This window comes from Oncorhynchus tshawytscha, linkage group LG13 (genome assembly GCF_018296145.1).
Source record: "Oncorhynchus tshawytscha isolate Ot180627B linkage group LG13, Otsh_v2.0, whole genome shotgun sequence".
NCBI lineage: Eukaryota > Metazoa > Chordata > Actinopteri > Salmoniformes > Salmonidae > Oncorhynchus > Oncorhynchus tshawytscha.
Genome location: NC_056441.1, coordinates 23,421,892 through 23,443,924, shown reverse-complemented (window position 1 = coordinate 23,443,924; position 22,033 = coordinate 23,421,892). Strand labels below are relative to the sequence as shown.

The following is a 22,033-nucleotide window of genomic DNA, read 5'->3' as shown; positions in this document are numbered from 1 at the left end:
TGTCTTAGTCAGTACTACAACCAGAAGTTAATCAATACATCCATATCTGTGTTCTTTTCCAGGTGCGGGTTGCGTTTGAGGAGTTTACGGGGCACGCGGGTCACATGTTGTCGAGGCTGGAGGAGATGCAGGAGGTGGTGGCGAGGAAAGACTTCCCCACGGACCTGGACGGGGCGCGGCGCATGATAGAGGAACACGCCACGCTGAAGAAGAAGGTCATCAAAGCTCCTATAGAGGAACTGGATACGGAGGGACAGAGGTAGGCTATGCAACACACGTACACATGCACACACACATTGACGCAGACATGCGTGCACTCACTCACTCACTCACAAACAGATTGATGGTGATGCTAATTTTACTCTTCTGATGATGTGTCTGTGTATGTGTATGTTGTGTGTGTCCTCTCCCAGGTTGCTGCAGCGTATCCAGAGCAGTGAGTCGTACAGGAACTCTAACGCCAGCGGTGTGTGTAACGCTGACACCCAGGGGCTGGTGCCACGCGTCGCCACCCTGCTGGACAAACTCCACAGCACACGACAACACCTCCACCAGGCCTGGCACATCAGGAAACTGCAGCTGGACCAGTGTTTCCAGCTCCGCCTCTTTGAACAGGATGCTGAGAAGGTACCATGGATGGATGGATGGATGGATGGATGGAAGAAAAGAAAAGTGCAACAGTTACTGGTGCTAGTATGATTTGCTGTGTGTGTGAAGGGGGGGTGAATAGTTCTAGTCTAATATACTGATGAATAGGGGATAATAGATGGATCGTTTCAGTAAAGTAGACAGATTGCAGTGTTGGACTGCGGTAAGGGCTTGTTGCTAGGACACCGTGGACAGTAGTTGGCTCTGAAAAGCCTGTTGGTTTTCTCTTTTGACACTCAGTCCATTGCTCTTCTCCCTGTGCTTTGTGCTGATATATATATATATATATAGATATATAGATATAGATACATATATATATATATATATATATATATATATATATATATATATATATCACACGCATACGTGCACACGTGAAAGCATAGACACTCAACACATAGAGTGTGTGTGTGTGTGTGTGTGTGTGTGTGTGTGTGTGTGTGTGTGTGTGTGTGTGTGTGTGTGTGTGTGTGTGTGTGTGTGTGTGTGTGTGTGTGTGCGACTTCTACAGATGTTTGATTGGATCATGCACAACAAGGGTCTGTTCCTGGCCGGCTACACAGAGATCGGCAACAACCACCCTCACGCCATGGAGCTACAAACTCAACACAACCACTTCGCTATGAACTGCATGGTAAGAACACACAGACCGGAATCAACACACACGCACACACTGAGCAGCGGGCTGTTAGATAACTAGAAGCTGTGTCCATACTGGCTTACGTAATGGTTATCAATGACTTTAGAGGCATTCTGCCGTTTCTGCAGTACATACAGTGCATTCAGAAAGTATTCAGACCCCTTCTCTCTTTCAACATTTTGTTAAAATGGATTCAATGAAATAAAAATCCTCATCAATCTACACACTACCTCATAATGACAAAGCAAAAACAGCTTTTTAGAAATGTTTGCAAATGTATAAAAACAAAAAACAGATACCTTATTTACATAGGTTTTCAGACCCTTTGTTATGACACTCAAACTTGAGCTCAGGTGCATCCTGTTTTCATTGATCATCCTTGAGATGTTTCTACAACTTGATTTGAGTCCACCTGAGGTAAATTCAATTGATTGGACATGATTTAGAAAGGCACACACCTGTCTATATAAGGTCCCACAGTTAATGGTGAATGTCAGAGAAAAAACCAAGCCATGAGGTTGAAGGAATTGTCTGTAGAGTTCAGAGACAGGATTGTGCTGAGGCACAGATCTGGGGAACCATACCAAAAAATGGGGTACCTGCTGCATTGAAGGTCCCTAAGAACACAGTGGCCTCCATCATTCTTAAATGGAAGAAGTTTGGAACCACCAAGGGCTGGCCGCCTGACCAAACTGAGCAAATAGGGGAGGGCCTTGTTTAGGGAGGTGACCAAGAACCCGATGGTCACTCTTATAGAGCTCCAGAGTTCCTCTGTGGAGATGGAAGAACCTTCCAGAAGGACAATCTTCCAGAAGGACAACCATCTCTGCAGCCCTCCACCAATCAGCCCTTTATGGTAGAGTGGCCAGACGGGAGCCACTTCTCAGTAAAAGGCATATGACAGCCCACTTGGAGTTTGCCAAAAGGCACTTAAAGGACTCTCAGACCATGAAAAATAAGATTCTCTGGTCTGATGAAATCAAGATTGAACTCTTTGGCCTGAATGCCAAGCATCACGTCTGGAGGAAACTTGGCAACATCCCTACGGTGAAGCATGGTGGAGGCAGCATCATGCTGTGGGAATGTTTTTCAGTGGCAGGGCCTGGGAGGCTAGTCAAGATTGAGGGAAAGATAAACGGAGCAAAGTACAGAGAGATCCCTGATGAAAACCTGCTCCAGAGCGCTTAGGACCTCAGACTGGGGCCAAGGTTCACCTTCCAACAGGACAACCACCCTAAACACACAGCCAAGACAAAGCAGGAGTGGCTTCGGGACAAGTGTCTAAACATACTTGAGTGACCCAGCCAGAGCCCGGACTGGAACCAGATCGAATATCTCTGTACAGGGTTGAAAGTATCTGTGCAGCGATGCTTCCAATCCAACCTGACAGAGCTTGAGAAGATCTGCAGAGAAGAATGGGAGAAACTCCCCAAATACAGGTGTGCCAAGCTTGTAGCGTCATACTCAACAACTTGAGGCTGTAATCGCTGCCAGAGGTGCTTCAACAAAGTACTGAGTAAAGGGTCTGAATACTTATGGAAATGTCATTATTTTAGTTTTTTATATTTAATACATTTGAAAACCGTTCTAAGAACCTGTCTTTGCTTTGTCATTATATGGTTTTGTGTGTAGATTGATGATGGAACAAATGTAATTAATACATTTTAAAATAAGGCTGTAACGTAACAACATTTTCAAACGTCTAGGGGTCTGAACACTTTCCGAAGGCACTGTACATTTTCTGACGTACAAATGAATGATAGAATGCCTTGTTATTGTTTCAACTGTGGATTACCCCTTTAAAGCAGGAGATGAATCTAATGTATTGCCTCAGCTAGATGATGGACACTGGTCCTGACATTTAGCTCTGCACTAAAATCAATACAATCGCTCTCTCTGTCTCAGTCGCTCTCGGTCTCTCTCTCTCTCTTTCTCTGTCTCTTCCTCTCAATTTTCTACTTCAATTTAATTTTTTTTTGGGCATGGGAAACATATGTTAACATTGCCAAAGCAAACGAAGTAGATAATAAACAAATGTGAAATAAACAATACAAATGTACAGTAAACATTTAAGTTCCAAAAGAATAAAGACATTTCAAATGTCATATTGTAATGATGTGCAAGTAGTTAAAGTACAAAAGGGAAAATAAATAAACATAAATGTAGGTTGTATTTACAATGGGGTTTGTTCTTCACTGCTTTTTCATCACCTTTTTCTTGTGGCAACAGGTCACAACTCTGTTATTGCTGCACATTGTGGTATTTCACCCAATACATTTGGGAGTTTATCAAAATTGGATTTGTTTTCAAATTCTTTGTGGGTCTGTGTAATTTGAAGGGAATATGTGTCTCTAATATTGTTATACATTGGACAGGAGGTTAGAAAGTGCAGCTCAGTTTCCACCTCATTTTGTGGGCAGCGTGAGCATAGCCTGTCTTCTCTTGAGAGCCAGGTCTGCCTTCGGTGGCCTTTCTCAATAGCAAGGCTATGCTCACTGTGTCTACATAGTCAAAGCTTCCCTTCATTTTGGGTTAGTCACAGTGGTCAGGTATTCTGCCGCTGTGTACTCTCTGTTTAGGGCCAAATAGCATTCTAGTTTGCTCAGTTTTTTTTGTAAATTCTTTCCAATGTGTCAAGTAATTCTCTTTTTGTTTTCTCTCTCTGTCCCCCTCTGGTGTGCACACATACCGTGATTAGTTCAGATGCTCTGAGGCTAGGTCATTAGGGAGACCATAGGTAGCATTTACAAAGCTGGCGTCCTTCCAAACTTGCATCACTCAATCATTTTATTTATGTTCTACCTTCAGAAGAATCACTGTGATCCACTAACATAGATTGATGTCCTTTGCCTGTGAGCTACGTTTTGTTTTGTGTGGACAAAGTGCTGACTCCATTTCTTTTGTTTTTGGCTTGTTATGAAATATCTGTATATTTATTTGTCTGTTATCTGAATAGCAAAATAAGCCAAATCAATCTCTTCCCCTCTCTCCTCCCTCCCTCCCTCCCTCCCTCCCCCTCCCTCCCTCCCTCCCTCCCTCCCTCCCTCCCTCCCCCTCCCTCCCTCCCTCCCTCCCTCCCCCTTCCAAACCCCATCCCCTCTCTCTCTCTCCCTCCCCATTCCCGCTCTCTCTTTTCCCCACCCTATACCACTCTCTCGCACTCCCCCCATTCCCCTCTCTCTCTACCCCTTCTCCACCCTGTTCCCTCTCTCTCTACCCCTTCTCCACCCCGTCACTCTTTCTGCCCCGTCTCTCTCTCACCCTGTCACCCTCTCTCCCTCCTCCCTTTCTCCCTTCCCCAACCAGTCCCCATCTTTCTCCCTCACCCCGTCCCCCTATCTCTCTCCCCATGTTCTCCATTCCCTCTCTCCCTCCTTTGGTTGGAATTGTGTTGCTGTCCTGGGACTCTGTGGGGTCTGTTTGTGTTTGAACCGAGCCCCAGGACCAGCTTACTTAGGGAACTCTTCTCCAGGTTCATCTCTCTGTAGGTGATGGCTTTGTTATTGAGGGTTTGGGAATCGCTTCCTTTTAGGTGGTTTTAGAATTGAATGGCTCTTTTCTGGATTTTTGATAATTAGCGTGTATCGGACTAATTTGCTCTGCATGCATTATTTGGTGTTTTACATTGTGCACAGAGGATATTTTTGCAGAATTCTACATGCAGAGTCTCAATTTGGTGTTTTTCCCATTTTGTGAAGTATTTTTTTGCCAGAAATTCCTACAAATAAACTTAAGAAGGCACACCTGTTAATTGAAAAGCATTCCAGGTGACTACCTCGTGAAGCTGGTTGAGAGAATGCCAAGCGTGTGCAAAGCTGTCATCTAGGCAAAAGGTGGCTATTTGAAGAATCTCAAATATAAAACATATTTAGATTTGTTTAACACTTTTTTTGGTTACTACATGATTCCATTTGTGTTATTACATAGTTTTGATGTCTTCACTATTATTATACAATGTGGAAAATAGCAAAAAAATAAAGAAAAACCCTTGAATGAGTAGATGTTCTAAAACATTTGACTGGTAGTGTATATGTTGAAAAGGGTGGGGCTTAAGCTGCATCCCTGTCTCACCCCACAGCCCTGTGGAAAGGAATGTGTGTGTTTTTTGTTGTTTGTGTACATGGATTTAATAATGTTGTATGTTTTTCCCCCAACCTCACTTTCCATCAATTTGTATAGCAGACCTTTATGCCAAATTGAGTCAAGAGCTTTTTTGAAATCAACAAAGCATGAGAAGACTTTGCCTTTGTTTTGGTATGTTTGTTTGTCAATTAGGGTTTGCAGGGTGAATACGTGGTCTGTCGTATTTGCTAAAAAGCCAATTTGACATTTGCTCAGTACATTGTTTTCACTGAGGAAATGTACGAGTCTGCTGTTAATGACAATGCAGAGGATTTTCCCAAGGTTGCTGTTGACGCATATCCTACTGTAGTTATTGGGGTCAAATTTGTCTCCACTTGTGGATTGGGATGATCAGTCCTTGGTTCAAAATATTTGGGAAGATGCCAGAGCTAAGGGTGATGTTAAAGAGTTTAAGTATAGCCAATTGAAATTTGTGGTCTGTATATTTGATCATTTCATTGAGGATACCATCAACACCACAGGCCTTTTTGGGTTGGAGGGTTTGCATTTTGTGTTGTAGTTCATTCAATGTAATTGGAGAATCCAGTGGGTTCTGGTAGTTTTTAATAGTTGATTCTAAGATTTGTAATTGATCATGTACATGTTTTTGCTGTTTGTTCTTTGTTATAGAGCCAACAAGATTGGAGAAGTGGTTTATCCATACATCTCTGTTTTGGACAGATAACTCTTCATGTTGTTGTTTGCTTAGTGTTTTCCGATTTTCCCAGAAGTGGTTGGAGTCTATGGATTCTTCAATTACGTTGAGCTGATTTCTGACGTGCTGTTCCTTATTTTTCTGTGGTGTCTTTCTGTATTGTTTTAGTGATTCTCTCTCTCCTCCATCCTCTCCAGAATGTGTATGTGAACATCAACAGGATAATGTCCGTGGGTAACAGGCTGTTGGAGTCAGGTCACTATGCCTCGGTGCAGATTAAACAGATCTCAGGTCAGCTGGAAGCGGAGTGGAAAGCCTTCGCTGCGGCCCTGGACGAACGCAGCACACTGCTGGAGATGTCTGCCGCCTTCCACCAGAAATGTGACCAGGTGGGTGGTGGTGGTACACACAGTAGCGGTGTGAACATGCTGTATACGCGTGTGCAGGGACACACATATCCAGGCAAACACACACACACACAGATAATTGATTTGTTTGTTTAATTCCAAATACAGAATCTGGGCGGTTATCTTTCCCAATAGGAATATTCCATATGATTATTTTCATGTTCCACAGTTAAAGAAAGAAAAACAGTGTGTTTTCCAAGGAATTGAACCATTTCCCATAGATACTACTTCACAAAGCCTCTCTCTCCTCTCTTTGTGTATTCTGATTGCTCGAGGGCAGGCACATGGAGAATGCATGCACACATCCCGTGTGTGTGTGATCAGTGTATGATGTGGTCGTACAGTGAGACGAACATTTGATTAGAATCCTACTGTCTGTTTAATATTCCCACGAGGCGTCTTTTTAAAACATTTTCTCTGCCATGTCTTCCTCTGTTGTCCCATAAGGATTGGAACAATTTACAGAGATCTAACCTAGCCATGTGAAATCCAGGTCATCATGGTAGAATAATTCAGTGAATCTCTGAATAATACAGAATAGAACAATAGTATATACCTTTTGTTGTGTGTGTGTGTATAATATGCGTGTGTTTTAAGTGTGCAGTGTATAAATGGTGTGTTTATATAATGTGTGGCACCTTAATCAGGGAGGACAGGCTCATAGTAATGGAATCACCATTCCATTCACTCCATTCCATATTTCGAGGCGCCCTCCTGTGATGTATGATGTGTGCCGTCTCTCTCTACAGTACATGAGTAATGTGGACTCGTGGTGTAAAGCGTGTGTGTAATGTGTTTGTGTTCCTGTCTCTACAGTACATGGGTAATGTGGACTCGTGGTGTAAAGCGTGTGGAGAGGTAGATCTACCCTCGGAGCTCCAGGACCTAGAGGATGCTATCCACCACCACCAGGGCCTCTACGAACACATCACTGCTGCCTACTCAGAGGTAAACGGCACTGCTGCATACCCAGAGGTAACATACCTGTGTGTGGGTGTGTGTGAGGTGTCACTAGCAAGTTCTATAGCAACACGTGTGTGTATGTGATCACGCCTTCCTCCCTCCCCCTCCCCCAGGTCAGCCAAGACGGTAAGGCCTTATTGGATAAGCTCCAGCGCCCTCTGACCCCGGGGGGAGCTGATTCACTGACAGCCTCGGCCAACTACAGCAAGGCGGTGCACCACGTGCTGGATGTGATACACGAGGTGCTGCACCACCAGAGACAACTGGAGAATATCTGGCAACACCGCAAAGTCCGCCTGCACCAGAGGCTCCAGCTGTGTGTGTTCCAGCAAGACGTACAGCAGGTGTGGACTAGTTCTGTGGCTCAGTTGGCGTTGCTAGAGCCAAGCTCTTCCCAAGGTTGTTGGTTCAATGCCCGCAGGGATCACATACAGTGCCTTCAGAAAGGTTTCATACCCCTTGACTTATTCCACATTTTGTTGTGTTACAGCCTGAATTCAAAATAATAACAAATCTCACCCATCTACACACAATACCACATGATGATGAAGTGAAAGGCCGTGTATTGAACATTAAATACAGAAACATCTCATTTACGTCAGTATTCACACCCCTGATACATTTAGGAGCACCTTTGGCAGCGATTACAGCTATGAGTCTTTCTGGGTAAGTCTCTAAGACACTCAGGAACATTCAATGTCGTCTTGGTAATCAACTCCAGTGTATATTTGGCCTTGTGTTTTAGGTTATTGTCCTGCTGAAAGGTGAGTTTGTCTCCCGGTGTCTGTTAAAAAGCCGACTGAACCAGGTTTTCCTCTAGGACTTTGCTTGTGCTTCGCGCTATTCCGTTTCTTTTTATCTTAAACTCCCTGGTCCTTGCCGATGACAAGCATAACCATAACATGATGCAGTCACCACCATGCTTGAAAATATGAAGAGTGGTACTCAGTGATGTGTTGTGGTGGATTCACACCAAACATAACACTTTGTATTCAGGACATAAAGTACATTTCTTTGCCACATTTTTTGCAGTTTTACTTAAGTGTATTATTGCAAAGAGGATGCATGTTTTGAATTATTTTTATTCTCTACAAGCATCCTTCTTTTCACTCTGTCATTTAGGTTAGTATTGTGGAGTAACTAATCATCCTCAGTTTTCTCCTATCACCGCCATTAAACTCTGTAACTGTTTTTAAGTCACCATTGGCCTCATGGTGAAATCCCTGAACTGTTTCCTTCCTCTCTGGCAACTGAGTTTGGAAGGACGCCTGTATCTTTGAAGTGTAATTAATAACTTCACCATGCTCAAAGATATATATACGTATATATGTATATGTATATATGTGTGTGTGTGTGTGTATATATATATATATATATATATATATATGTATGTATGTAATGTCTGCTTTTTTTTGTTTTACCCATCTACCAATAGGTTCTCTCCCTGGTCTTTGTGGTTGAATCTGTGTTTGAAATTCACTACTTGACTGAGGGACCTTACAATTATCTGTATGTTTGGGGTACAGACATGAGATAGTCATTCAAAAGTCATGTCAAACACTATTATTTTACACGGAGTGAGTCCATGCAATTTATTTTATGACTTGTTAAGCACATTTTTACTCGTTAATTTATTTAGGATTGCCGTAAGAAAGGGGTTGAATACTTAATGACTCAAGACATTTCAGATTTTCATTTTTAATTCATTAGTAAAAAAAACTGAAAAACATAATTCTTCTTTGACATTACAGGTATTTTGTTTGTTGGCCAGTGATTAAAAAAAAATCGAAATAAGTAACACAACAAAATGTGGATAAAGTCAAGGGGTGTGAATACTTTCTGAAGGCAACGTACGTGATACATATACTAGAAATGTATGGATACACTCACTAGTCTCACCCCCGTAGCCAAGGTAACTGTTGCCATGGTGACGCTGCTGGCCAGTATTCAGATGAGTTGTATTCTGCCAAGTGGTAGAGGTAGAGAGAGAGGGATATAGAATGATTTGAGGAGGGAGAGAGCAGGACAGGGAAGGTGTGAAGAGGGAGGGACGGGAGGGTTTCGTTTAGATGGGATACAGCTTTTGTCAACATAGATTTTTCGTAGCAGGTATAGGAGAACTAACATAGCAGGTCAGGAAAAGGGTTAGGGTTAGCTAAAATGCAAAAAAATGCAACTTGACTTCAATTTGACAAAAGCTGTATCTCATCTAGACAGTACCAGACAGGAGGGAACTCATCCACTCTGTCATCTCTCTCTGCCTTCTGACTGGAGTAGTATGCTGTTCTGTCGATCAACCCTAGAGCTCCCCTAGTGTTGGACTGGCAGCATGACACTGCATTTTTCCTGTGGCCCACAGCCTCCAATTCTATGCCACTTCGCTAACTGTGCATACTTGTGTGTATACAGGTTCTGGACTGGATAGAGAACCATGGGGAGGCGTTCCTGAGTAAGCATACAGGCGTTGGGAAGTCCCTCCATCGAGCCAGAGCACTACAGAAACGACACGAGGACTTCGAGGAGGTCGCCCAGGTAGGATAGAACCCTGTGCTTTTACATCTTTCTCTCTCTTTACCTTTCCTCTCTTGGTCGACCTTTCTGACATTTCACTTTCATCTCTCTGTCACATACAGTACTTCCTCTCTCTGTCACATACAGTACTTCCTCTCTCTATCACATACAGTACTTCCTCTCTCTATCACATACAGTACTTCCTCTCTCTATCACATACAGTACTTCCTCTCTCTATCACATACAGTACTTCCTCTCTCTATCACATACAGTACTTCCTCTCTCTATCACATACAGTACTTCCTCTCTCTATCACATACAGTACTTCCTCTCTCTATCACATACAGTACTTCCTCTCTCTATCACATACAGTACTTCCTCTCTCTATCACATACAGTACTTCCTCTCTCTATCACATACAGTACTTCCTCTCTCTATCACATACAGTACTTCCTCTCTCTATCACATACAGTACTTCCTCTCTCTGTCACATACAGTACTTCCTCTCTCTATCACATACAGTACTTCCTCTCTCTATCACATACAGTACTTCCTCTCTCTATCACATACAGTACTTCCTCTCTATCACATACAGTACTTCCTCTCTCTATCACATACAGTACTTCCTCTCTCTGTCACATACAGTACTTCCTCTCTCTATCACATACAGTACTTCCTCTCTCTATCACATACAGTACTTCCTCTCTCTATCACATACAGTACTTCCTCTCTCTTTCACATACAGTACTTCCTCTCTCTTTCACATACAGTACTTCCACTCTCTTTCACATACAGTACTTCCTCTCTCTGTCACATACAATACTTCCGCTCTCTGTCACATACAGTACTCCCTCTCTCTGTCACATACAGTACTCTGTCTCTCTGTCACATACTCCCTCTCTCTGTCACATACAGTACTTCCTCTCTCTATCACATAGAGTACTTCCTCTCTTTATCACATACAGTACTTCTTCTTTCTATCACATACTTCCTCTCTCTATCTTTTCACTAAATATATTCAGTCAAGTTTCTTCCCTCTCTGTCTCTCTCCCCCTCCCTGTCTCTCCCCCTCCCCCTCCCTGTCTCTCCCCCTCTCTGTCTCCTTCCCTCTCTGTCTCTCTCCCTCTCTGTCTCTCCCCCCTCTCTGTCTCTCCCCCTCCCTGTCTCTCCCCTCCCTGTCTCTCCCCCTCTCTGTCTCTCTCCCTCTCTGTCTCTCTCTCCCTCTCTGTCTCTCTCCCCCTCTGTCTCTCTCCCCCTCTCTGTCTCTCTCCCTCCCTCCCTATCTCTCCCCCTCCCTGTCTCTCTCCCCCTCTCTGTCTCTCTCCCTGTCTCTCTCTCTCTCTCCCCCTCTCTGTCTCTCTCTCTCCCCCTCTCTGTCTCTCTCCCTCTCTCTGTCTCCCCTCTCTCTCTCCCCCTCTCTGTCTCTCTCTCTCTCTCCCCTCTCTCCCCTCTCTCTCCCCTCTCTGTCTCTCTCCCCCTCCCCCTCTCTGTCTCTCTCCCCCCTCTCTGTCTCTCCCCCCTCTCTGTCTCTCTCCCCCTCTCTGTCTCTCCCCCTCTCTGTCTCTCCCCCTCCCTGTCTCTCCCCCCTGTCTCTCTCTCTCTCTGTCCCCCTCTCTGTCTCTCTCCCCCCTCTCTCTCTCTCTCTCCCTCTCTGTGTCTCTCCCCCTCTCTGTCTCTCCCCCTCTCTGTCTCTCTCCCCTCTGTCTCTCTCCCCTCTCTGTCTCTCTCCCCTCTCTGTCTCTCTCCCCCTCTCTGTCTCTCTCCCCTCTCTGTCTCTCTCTCCCTCTCTGTCTCTCTCCCTCTCTGTCTCTCCCCCTCTCTGTCTCTCTCCCTCTCTGTCTCTCTCCCCCCTCTCTGTCTCTGTCTCTCTCCCCCTCTCTCTGTCTCTCTCTCTCCCCTCTCTGTCTCTCTCCCTCTCTCTGTCTCTCTCCCCCTCTCTGTCTCTCTCTGTCTCCCCCTCTCTGTCTCTCTCTGTCCCCCCTCTCTGTCTCTCTCCCCCTCTCTGTCTCTCTCTCTCTCCCTCTCTGTCTCTCTCCCTCTCTGTCTCTCTCCCCTCTCTGTCTCTCTCCCCTCTCTGTCTCTCTCCCCTCCCTGTCTCTCCCCCTCTCTGTCTCTCTCCCCCTCTCTGTCTCTCTCCCCTCTCTGTCTCTCTCTCTCCCTCTCTGTCTCTGTCTCTCTCCCTCTCTGTCTCTCTCCCTCTCTCCCCCTCTCTGTCTCTCCCCCTCTCTGTCTCTCTCCCCTCTCTGTCTCTCCCCCCCCTCCCTGTCTCTCCCCCTCCCTGTCTCTCTCCCCCTCTGTCTCTCTCTCCCCCTCTGTCTCTCTCCCTCTCTGTCTCTCTCCCTCTCTGTCTCTCTCCCTCTCTGTCTCTCTCCCCCTCCCTGTCTCTCTCCCCCTCTCTGTCTCTCTCTCCCTCTCTGTCTCTCTCTCCCTCTCTGTCTCTCTCCTCTGTCTTTCTCTGTGTGCTGGTTCTGTTCCTCCTCCAGAACACCTATACTAACGCTGACAAGCTGCTGGAGGCAGCAGAGCAGCTGGCCCAGACAGGAGAGTGTGACCCAGAGGAGATCTACCAGGCAGCCCACCAGCTGGAGGACCGGATCCAGGACTTTGTCAGGAGGGTGGAGCAACGCAAAGTCCTGCTGGACATGTCTGTCGCCTTCCACACACACGTCAAAGAAGTACGAAGTGTGTGTGTGTGTGTTTTGTGGGGGTAGTGCAACATTCAACTGGATTGTGTGTGTGTGACATGCTGGGTTGGTGTGTGTGTGTGTATTAACTCTCTGTCCCTAGCTGTGGACGTGGCTGGAGGAGCTGCAGAAGGAGCTGTTAGATGATGTGTGTGTATTAACTCTCTGTCCCTAGCTGTGGACGTGGCTGGAGGAGCTGCAGAAGGAGCTGTTAGATGATGTGTGTGTATATTAACTCTCTGTCCCTAGCTGTGGATGTGGCTGGAGGAGCTGCAGAAGGAGCTGTTAGATGATGTGTGTGTATTAACTCTCTGTCCCTAGCTGTGGACGTGGCTGGAGGAGCTGCAGAAGGAGCTGATAGATGATGTGTGTGTATATTAACTCTCTGTCCCTAGCTGTGGACGTGGCTGGAGGAGCTGCAGAAGGAGCTGGTAGATGATGTGTGTGTGTATATTAACTCTCTGTCCCTAGCTGTGGATGTGGCTGGAGGAGCTGCAGAAGGAGCTGTTAGATGATGTGTGTGTGTATATTAACTCTCTGTCCCTAGCTGTGGATGTGGCTGGAGGAGCTGCAGAAGGAGCTGTTAGATGATGTGTGTGTATATTAACTCTCTGTCCCTAGCTGTGGACGTGGCTGGAGGAGCTGCAGAAGGAGCTGTTAGATGATGTGTGTGTATATTAACTCTCTGTCCCTAGCTGTGGACGTGGCTGGAGGAGCTGCAGAAGGAGCTGTTAGATGATGTGTGTGTATATTAACTCTCTGTCCCTAGCTGTGGACGTGGCTGGAGGAGCTGCAGAAGGAGCTGTTAGATGATGTGTGTGTATATTAACTCTCTGTCCCTAGCTGTGGATGTGGCTGGAGGAGCTGCAGAAGGAGCTGTTAGATGATGTGTGTGTATATTAACTCTCTGTCCCTAGCTGTGGACGTGGCTGGAGGAGCTGCAGAAGGAGCTGTTAGATGATGTGTGTGTATATTAACTCTCTGTCCCTAGCTGTGGACGTGGCTGGAGGAGCTGCAGAAGGAGCTGTTAGATGATGTGTGTGTATATTAACTCTCTGTCCCTAGCTGTGGACGTGGCTGGAGGAGCTGCAGAAGGAGCTGTTAGATGATGTGTGTGTGTATATTAACTCTCTGTCCCTAGCTGTGGACGTGGCTGGAGGAGCTGCAGAAGGAGCTGATAGATGATGTGTGTGTATATTAACTCTCTGTCCCTAGCTGTGGATGTGGCTGGAGGAGCTGCAGAAGGAGCTGATAGATGATGTGTGTGTGTATATTAACTCTCTGTCCCTAGCTGTGGATGTGGCTGGAGGAGCTGCAGAAGGAGCTGTTAGATGATGTGTGTGTATATTAACTCTCTGTCCCTAGCTGTGGATGTGGCTGGAGGAGCTGCAGAAGGAGCTGGTAGATGATGTGTGTGTATATTAACTCTCTGTCCCTAGCTGTGGACGTGGCTGGAGGAGCTGCAGAAGGAGCTGTTAGATGATGTGTGTGTATATATTAACTCTCTGTCCCTAGCTGTGGACGTGGCTGGAGGAGCTGCAGAAGGAGCTGTTAGATGATGTGTATGCTGAGTCTGTGGAGGCGGTGCAGGATCTGATCAAACGCTTCAGCCAGCAGCAGCAGACCACCCTGCAGGTCACTGTCAACGTCATCAAGGAGGGAGAGGACCTCATCCAGCAGCTCAGGTAGAACACACACATACAGGGACAGACACGAGACACACCCCCACAGGCTGGGACAAACACACACACACATACAGGGACAGACACGAGACACACCCCCACAGGCTGGGACAAACACACACACACACACACACGAGACACACACCCACAGGCTGGGACAAACACACACACACACACGAGACACACCCACAAGCTGGGACAAACACACACATACAGGGACAGACATGAGACACACACCCACAAGCTGGGACAAACACACACACACACAGGGACAGACATGAGACACACCCCCACAGGCTGGGACAAACACACACACACACACACACGAGACACACACCCACAGGCTGGGACAAACACACACACACACACGAGACACACACCCACAGGCTGGGACAAACACACACACACATACAGGGACAGACACGAGACACACACCCACAGGCTGGAACAAACAAACACACACACACGCACACAGGGACAGACGTGCACGTATACACACACCCCCACAGATGTGCTAACACAAAATCATTTGGAAGTAACTGAGCAAAATATGAACGTTTCAGAGAGTGGGCAGAATGTGAGTAGGATGGAATAGACAACAGGAGGAGAGAGAGAACCAACAGCCTCCCATAGTGAACTGGCAGAGGAGAGAGAGAGAGAATCAACAGCCTCCCATAGTGAACTGGCAGAGGAGAGAGAGAGAGAACTCAACAGCCTCCCATAGTGAACTGGCAGAGGAGAGAGAAAGAGAACCAACAGCCTCCCATAGTGAACTGGCAGAGGAGAGAGAGAGAGAATCAACAGCCTCCCATAGTGAACTGGCAGAGGAGAGAGAGAGAGAACCAACAGACTGCCATAGTGAACTGGCAGAGAGAGAGAGAGAGAGAACCAACAGCCTCCCATAGTGAACTGGCAGAGGAGAGAGAGAGAAAATCAACAGCCTCCCATAGTGAACTGGCAGAGGAGAGAGAGAGAAAATCAACAGCCTCCCATAGTGAACTGGCAGAGGGAGAGAGAGAGAATCAACAGCCTCCCATAGTGAACTGGCAGAGGAGAGAGAGAGAGAATCAACAGCCTCCCATAGTGAACTGGCAGAGGAGAGAGAGAGAACCAACAGCCTCCCATAGTGAACTGGCAGAGGAGAGAGAGAGAAAATCAACAGCCTCCCCAGAGGAGAGAGAGAGAACCAACAGCCTCCCATAGTGAACTGGTAGAGAGAGAGAGAGAGAACCAACAGCCTCCCATAGTGAACTGGCAGAACTGGTAGGAGAGAGAGAGAGAACCAACAGCCTCCCATAGTGAAGAGAGAGAGAGAACCAACAGCCTCCCAGAGAGAGAGAGAACCAACAGCCTCCCATAGTGAACTGGCAGAGGAGAGAGAGAGAGAACCAACAGCCTCCCATAGTGAACTGGCAGAGGAGAGAGAGAGAGAACTGGGCCCTGGGCCCTGACAGTAAATCTCAGTAAGACCAAAATAATGGTGTTCCAAAAAAGGTCCAGTCACCAGGACCACAAATACAAATTCCATCTAGACACTGTTGCCCTAGAGCACACAAAAAACTATACATACCTTGGCCTAAACATCAGCGCCACAAGTAAGTTCCACGAAGCTGTGAACGATCTGAGAGACAAGGCAAGAAGGGCATTCTATGCCATCAAAAGGAACATAAATTTCAACATACCAATTAGGATTTGGCTAAAAATACTTGAATCAGTCATAGAGCCCATTGCCCTTTATGGTTGTGAGGTCTGGAGTCCACTCACCAACCAAGACTTCACAAAATGGGACAAACACCAAATTGAGACTCTGCATGCAGAATTCTGCAAAAATATCCTCCGTGTACAACGTAGAACACCAAATAATGCACGCAGAGCAGAATTAGGCTGATACCCACTAATTATCAAAATCCAGAAAAGAGCCGTTAAATTCTATAACCACCTAAAAGGAAGCGATTCCCAAACCTTCCATAACAAAGCCATCACCTACAGAGAGATGAACCTGGAGAAGAGTCCCCTAAGCAAGCTGGTCCTGGGGCTCTGTTCACAAACACAAACACACCCTACAGAGCCCCAGGACAGCAGCACAATTAGACCCAACCAAATCCTGAGAAAACAAAAAGATAATTACTTGACACATTGGAAAGAATTAACAAAAAAACAGAGCAAACTAGAATGCTATTTGGCCCTACACAGATAGTACACAGTGGCAGAATACCTAACCACTGTGACTGACCCAAAATTAAAGAAAGCTTTGACTATGTACAGACTCAGTGAGCATAGCCTTCCTATTGAGAAAGGCCGTCGTAGGCAGACAAGGCTCTCAAGAGAAGATAGGCTATGTTCTCACTGCCCACAAAATGAGGTGGAAACTGAGCTGCACTTCCTAACCTCCTGCCCAATGTATGACCATATTAGAGAGACATATTTCCCTCAGATTACACAGATCCACAAAGAATTCGAAAACAAATCAAATTTTGAAAAACTCCCATATCTACTGGGTGAAATTCCACAGTGTGCCATCAAAGCAGCAAGATTTGTGACCTGTTGCCACAAGAAAAGGGCAACCAGTGAAGAACACACACCATTGTAAATACAACCCATATCTATGCCTATTTATTTTATCTTGTGTCCTTTACCATTTGTACATTGTTAAAACACTGTATATATATATATATATATATATATAATATGACATTTGTAATGTCTTTATTGTTTTGAAACTTCTGTATGTGTGATGTTTACTGTTCATTTTTTTTTGTTTATTTCACTTTATATATTCACTTTATTTATTATCTACCTCACTTGCTTTGGCAATGTTAACACATGTTTCCCATGCCAATAAAGCCCTTGAATTGAATTGAATTGAGAACCAACAGCCTCCCATAGTGAACTGGCAGAGGAGAGAGAGAGAGAACCAACAGCCTCCCACAGTGAACTGGCAGAGGAGGGAGAGAGAGAACCAACAGCCTCCCATAGTGAACTGGCAGAGGAGAGAGAGAACCAACAGCCTCCCATAGTGAACTGGCAGAGGAGAGAGAGAGAAAACCAACAGCCTCCCATAGTGAACTGGCAGAGGAGAGAGAGAGAAAACCAACAGCCTCCCATAGTGAACTGGCAGAGAGAGAGAGAGAGAGAGAGAGAACCAACAGCCTCCCATAGTGAACTGGCAGAGGGAGAGAGAGAGAGAGAACCAACAACCTCCCATAGTGAACTGGCAGAGAAGAGAGAGAGAGAACCAACAGCCTCCCATAGTGAACTGGCAGAGAAGAGAGAGAGAGAACCAACAGCCTCCCATAGTGAACTGGCAACCAACAGCCTCCCATAGTGAACTGGCAGAGGAGAGAGAGAGAGAGAGAACCAACAGCCTCCCATAGTGAACTGGCAGAGAGAGAGAGAGAGAGAGAGAACCAACAACCTCCCATAGTGAACTGGCAGAGAAGAGAGAGAGAGAACCAACAGCCTCCCATAGTGAACTGGCAGAGGAGAGAGAGAGAGAGAGAGAACAGCATCCTCCCATAGTGACCAGACAACAGCCTCCCATAGTGAACTGGCAGAGGAGAGAGAGAGAGAACCAACAGCCTCCCATAGTGAACTGGCAGAGGAGGGGAGAGAGAGAACCAACAGCCTCACATAGTGAACTGGCAGAGGAGGGAGAGAGCATCCTCCCATAGTGATCTGACAGAGAGAGAGCGAGAGAACAGCATCCTCCCATAGTGAACTGGCAGAGGAGGGAGAGAGAACAGCATCCTCCCATAGTGAACTGGCAGAGGAGAGAGAGAAAGAACAGCATCCTCCCATAGTGAACTGGCAGAGGAGACAGAGAGAACAGCATCCTCCCATAGTGAACTGGCAGCGGAGAGAGAGAGAGAGAGAACAGCATCCTCCCATAGTGAACTGGCAGCAGCAGCATCCTCCCATAGTGAACTGGCAGAGGAGAGAGAGAAAGAACAGCATCCTCCCATAGTGAACTGGCAGAGGAGAGAGAGAGAACAGCCTCCCATAGTGAACTGGCAGAGGAGAGAGAGAGAACCAACAGCCTCCCATAGTGAACTGGCAGAGGAGAGAGAGAAAGAACAGCATCCTCCCATAGTGAACTGAGAACAGCATCCTCCCATAGTGAACTGGCAGAGAGAGAGAGAGAGAGAACAGCATCCTCCCATAGTGAACTGGCAGCAGAGAGAGAGAGAGAGAGAACAGCATCCTCCCATAGTGAACTGGCAGAGGAGAGAGAGAAAGAACAGCATCCTCCCATAGTGAACTGGCAGAGGAGAGAGAGAGAACAGCATCCTCCCATAGTGAACTGGCAGAGGAGAGAGAGAGAACAGCATCCTCCCATAGTGAACTGGCAGAGGAGAGAGAGAAAGAACAGCATCCTCCCATAGTGAACTGGCAGAGGAGGGAGAGAGAACAGCATCCTCCCATAGTGAACTGGCAGAGGAAGGAGAGAGAACAGCATCCTCCCATAGTGAACTGGCAGAGGAGGGAGAGAGAACAGCATCCTCCCATAGTGAACTGGCAGAGGAGGGAGAGAGAACAGCATCCTCCCATAGTGAACTGGCAGAGGAGAGAGAGAGGGAATTGAGAGATGAGAGATGAGGAAGAGATGAGAAGGAGTAGGAGGTTGACAGTTAGAAGAGCTGCATGTATTTGACTGCTCTGACCAGGATTCTGGTTGTATTTTCATCAAGTGTGTGGGGTGAGACCTGCCCTCCTACACACACACACACACACACACACACACACTGAAGCAATCTCTCTCTCTATGTCTCCATCCCTGGTGTATTCTGTCCTCTGAGTATTGTTACATAATGCTGGTTTCATAACAGTGTGGCTTATTGTGTAACATCCCCCAGGACTCTGCTACAACACTGTGTGTGTGAGAGATTAGAGGTGTGTGTGTGTATGTGTGTGTGTGTGTGCATGTGCGCGTGTGTGTGTGATTATACAATGATTGAAGCAGTGCCAGTGAAATTACCGCTGCACCGAATAAGGTGTGTGTGTACGTCCAACTTTGTATTTTCTTCAGTGTGTGTGTGTGTGTGTGTGTGTGTTCTCTCGTGTCGTAGGGACTCTGCTATCTCCAGTAACAAGACTCCCCACAACAGCTCTATAAACCACATAGAGAGTGTTCTACAGCAGCTGGACGAGGCCCAGGCTCAGATGGAGGAGCTGTTTCAGGAGAGGAAGATCAAACTAGAACTCTTCCTGCAGCTACGCATCTTCGAGAGGGACGCCATCGACGTGAGTGTGTGGAAAGGGCGTGTGTGGCAGAGGTGGTTCCTGTGAAGTACCCTTGTCTCTTCTTTAGGGCAGTGGTTAAATGTAGTCTTCAGATGACCTGATAAATGTCATACACGTGTGTGTATCTTCACCTTATGTGTGTGTGTGTCTCCTCACCTCGTGTGTGTATCTTCACCTTATGTGTGTGTGTCTCCTCACCTCGTGTGTGTATCGTCACCTTATGTGTGTGTGTGTCTCCTCACCTCGTGTGTGTATCTTCACCTTATGTGTGTGTGTGTCTCCTCACCTCGTGTGTGTATCTTCACCTTATGTGTGTGTGTCTCCTCACCTCGTGTGTGTATCGTCACCTTATGTGTGTGTGTGTCTCCTCACCTCGTGTGTGTATCTTCACCTTATGTGTGTGTGTGTCTCCTCACCTCGTGTGTGTATCTTCACCTTATGTGTGTGTGTCTCCTCACCTCGTGTGTGTATCTTCACCTTATGTGTGTGTGTGTCTCCTCACCTCGTGTGTGTATCTTCACCTTATGTGTGTGTGTGTCTCCTCACCTCGTGTGTGTATCTTCACCTTATGTGTGTGTGTGTCTCCTCACCTCGTGTGTGTATCGTCACCTTATGTGTGTGTGTGTCTCCTCACCTCGTGTGTGTATCGTCACCTTATGTGTGTGTGTGTCTCCTCACCACGTGTGTGTATCGTCACCTTATGTGTGTGTGTGTCTCCTCACCTCGTGTGTGTATCGTCACCTTATGTGTGTGTGTGTCTCCTCACCTCGTGTGTGTATCTTCACCTTATGTGTGTGTGTCTCCTCACCTCGTGTGTGTATCGTCACCTTATGTGTGTGTGTGTCTCCTCACCTCGTGTGTGTATCGTCACCTTATGTGTGTGTGTGTCTCCTCACCACGTGTGTGTATCGTCACCTTATGTGTGTGTGTGTCTCCTCACCTCGTGTGTGTATCGTCACCTTATGTGTGTGTGTGTCTCCTCACCTCGTGTGTGTATCGTCACCTTATGTGTGTGTGTGTCTCCTCACCTCGTGTGTGTATCGTCACCTTATGTGTGTGTGTGTCTCCTCACCACGTGTGTGTATCGTCACCTTATGTGTGTGTGTGTCTCCTCACCACGTGTGTGTATCGTCACCTTATGTGTGTGTGTGTCTCCTCACCACGTGTGTGTATCGTCACCTTATGTGTGTGTGTGTCTCCTCACCACGTGTGTGTATCGTCACCTTATGTGTGTGTGTGTCTCCTCACCACGTGTGTGTATCGTCACCTTATGTGTGTGTGTGTCTCCTCACCACGTGTGTGTAGTCACCTATGTGTGTGTGTGTCTCCTCACCACGTGTGTGTCGTCACCTTATGTGTGTGTGTGTCTCCTCACCACGTGTGTGTATCGTCACCTTATGTGTGTGTGTGTCTCCTCACCTCGTGTGTGTATCGTCACCTTATGTGTGTGTGTGTCTCCTCACCTCGTGTGTGTATCTTCACCTTATGTGTGTGTGTGTCTCCTCACCTCGTGTGTGTATCGTCACCTTATGTGTGTGTGTGTCTCCTCACCACGTGTGTGTATCGTCACCTTATGTGTGTGTGTGTCTCCTCACCTCGTGTGTGTATCGTCACCTTATGTGTGTGTGTGTCTCCTCACCTCGTGTGTGTATCGTCACCTTATGTGTGTGTGTGTCTCCTCACCTCGTGTGTGTATCGTCACCTTATGTGTGTGTGTCTCCTCACCTCGTGTGTGTATCGTCACCTTATGTGTGTGTGTGTCTCCTCACCTCGTGTGTGTATCGTCACCTTATGTGTGTGTGTGTCTCCTCACCTCACGTCACCTTATGTGTGTGTGTGTCTCCTCACCTCGTGTGTGTATCGTCACCTTATGTGTGTGTGTGTCTCCTCACCTCGTGTGTGTATCGTCACCTTATGTGTGTGTGTGTCTCCTCACCTCGTGTGTGTATCGTCACCTTATGTGTGTGTGTGTCTCCTCACCTCGTGTGTGTATCGTCACCTTATGTGTGTGTGTGTCTCCTCACCTCGTGTGTGTATCGTCACCTTATGTGTGTGTGTGTCTCCTCACCCGTGTGTGTATCGTCACCTTATGTGTGTGTGTGTCTCCTCACCTCGTGTGTGTATCGTCACCTTATGTGTGTGTGTGTCTCCTCACCTCGTGTGTGTATCGTCACCTTATGTGTGTGTGTGTCTCCTCACCTCGTGTGTGTATCGTCACCTTATGTGTGTGTGTGTCTCCTCACCTCGTGTGTGTATCGTCACCTTATGTGTGTGTGTGTCTCCTCACCTCGTGTGTGTATCGTCACCTTATGTGTGTGTGTGTCTCCTCACCTCGTGTGTGTATCTCACCTTATGTGTGTGTGTGTCTCCTCACCTCGTGTGTGTGCAAGTTTTTCCTTATGTGTGTACTTGTGTGTATCCCACCAGTCTCTGTCTCTGTCTCGGTCTTTGTCTCTGTCTCGGTCTTTGTCTCTGTCTCT

The 22,033-nt window shown here is 46.7% G+C and overlaps 1 protein-coding gene across 7 annotated transcripts in view; it reads left to right on the top strand.

Annotated features, from left to right (window-relative positions):
- LOC112265838 (triple functional domain protein) overlaps nt 1–22,033 on the top strand; it is a 124,841-nt gene that overhangs the window by 51,783 nt on the left and 51,025 nt on the right. For 5 of the 7 annotated variants that reach the window (XM_042295436.1, XM_042295435.1, XM_042295433.1 and 2 more), the window contains 10 exons: nt 63–259; nt 414–627; nt 1,160–1,282; nt 6,263–6,454; nt 7,289–7,447; nt 7,549–7,779; nt 9,845–9,967; nt 12,430–12,621; nt 14,146–14,315; nt 19,379–19,553. In XM_042295436.1, the coding sequence (XP_042151370.1) occupies nt 63–259; nt 414–627; nt 1,160–1,282; nt 6,263–6,454; nt 7,289–7,447; nt 7,549–7,779; nt 9,845–9,967; nt 12,430–12,621; nt 14,146–14,315; nt 19,379–19,553 (1,776 nt within the window). The remainder of the gene's footprint in view (nt 1–62; nt 260–413; nt 628–1,159; nt 1,283–6,262; nt 6,455–7,288; nt 7,448–7,548; nt 7,780–9,844; nt 9,968–12,429; nt 12,622–14,145; nt 14,316–19,378; nt 19,554–22,033) is intronic. The other 2 variants (XM_042295437.1, XM_042295434.1) reach the window with 1 other exon arrangement.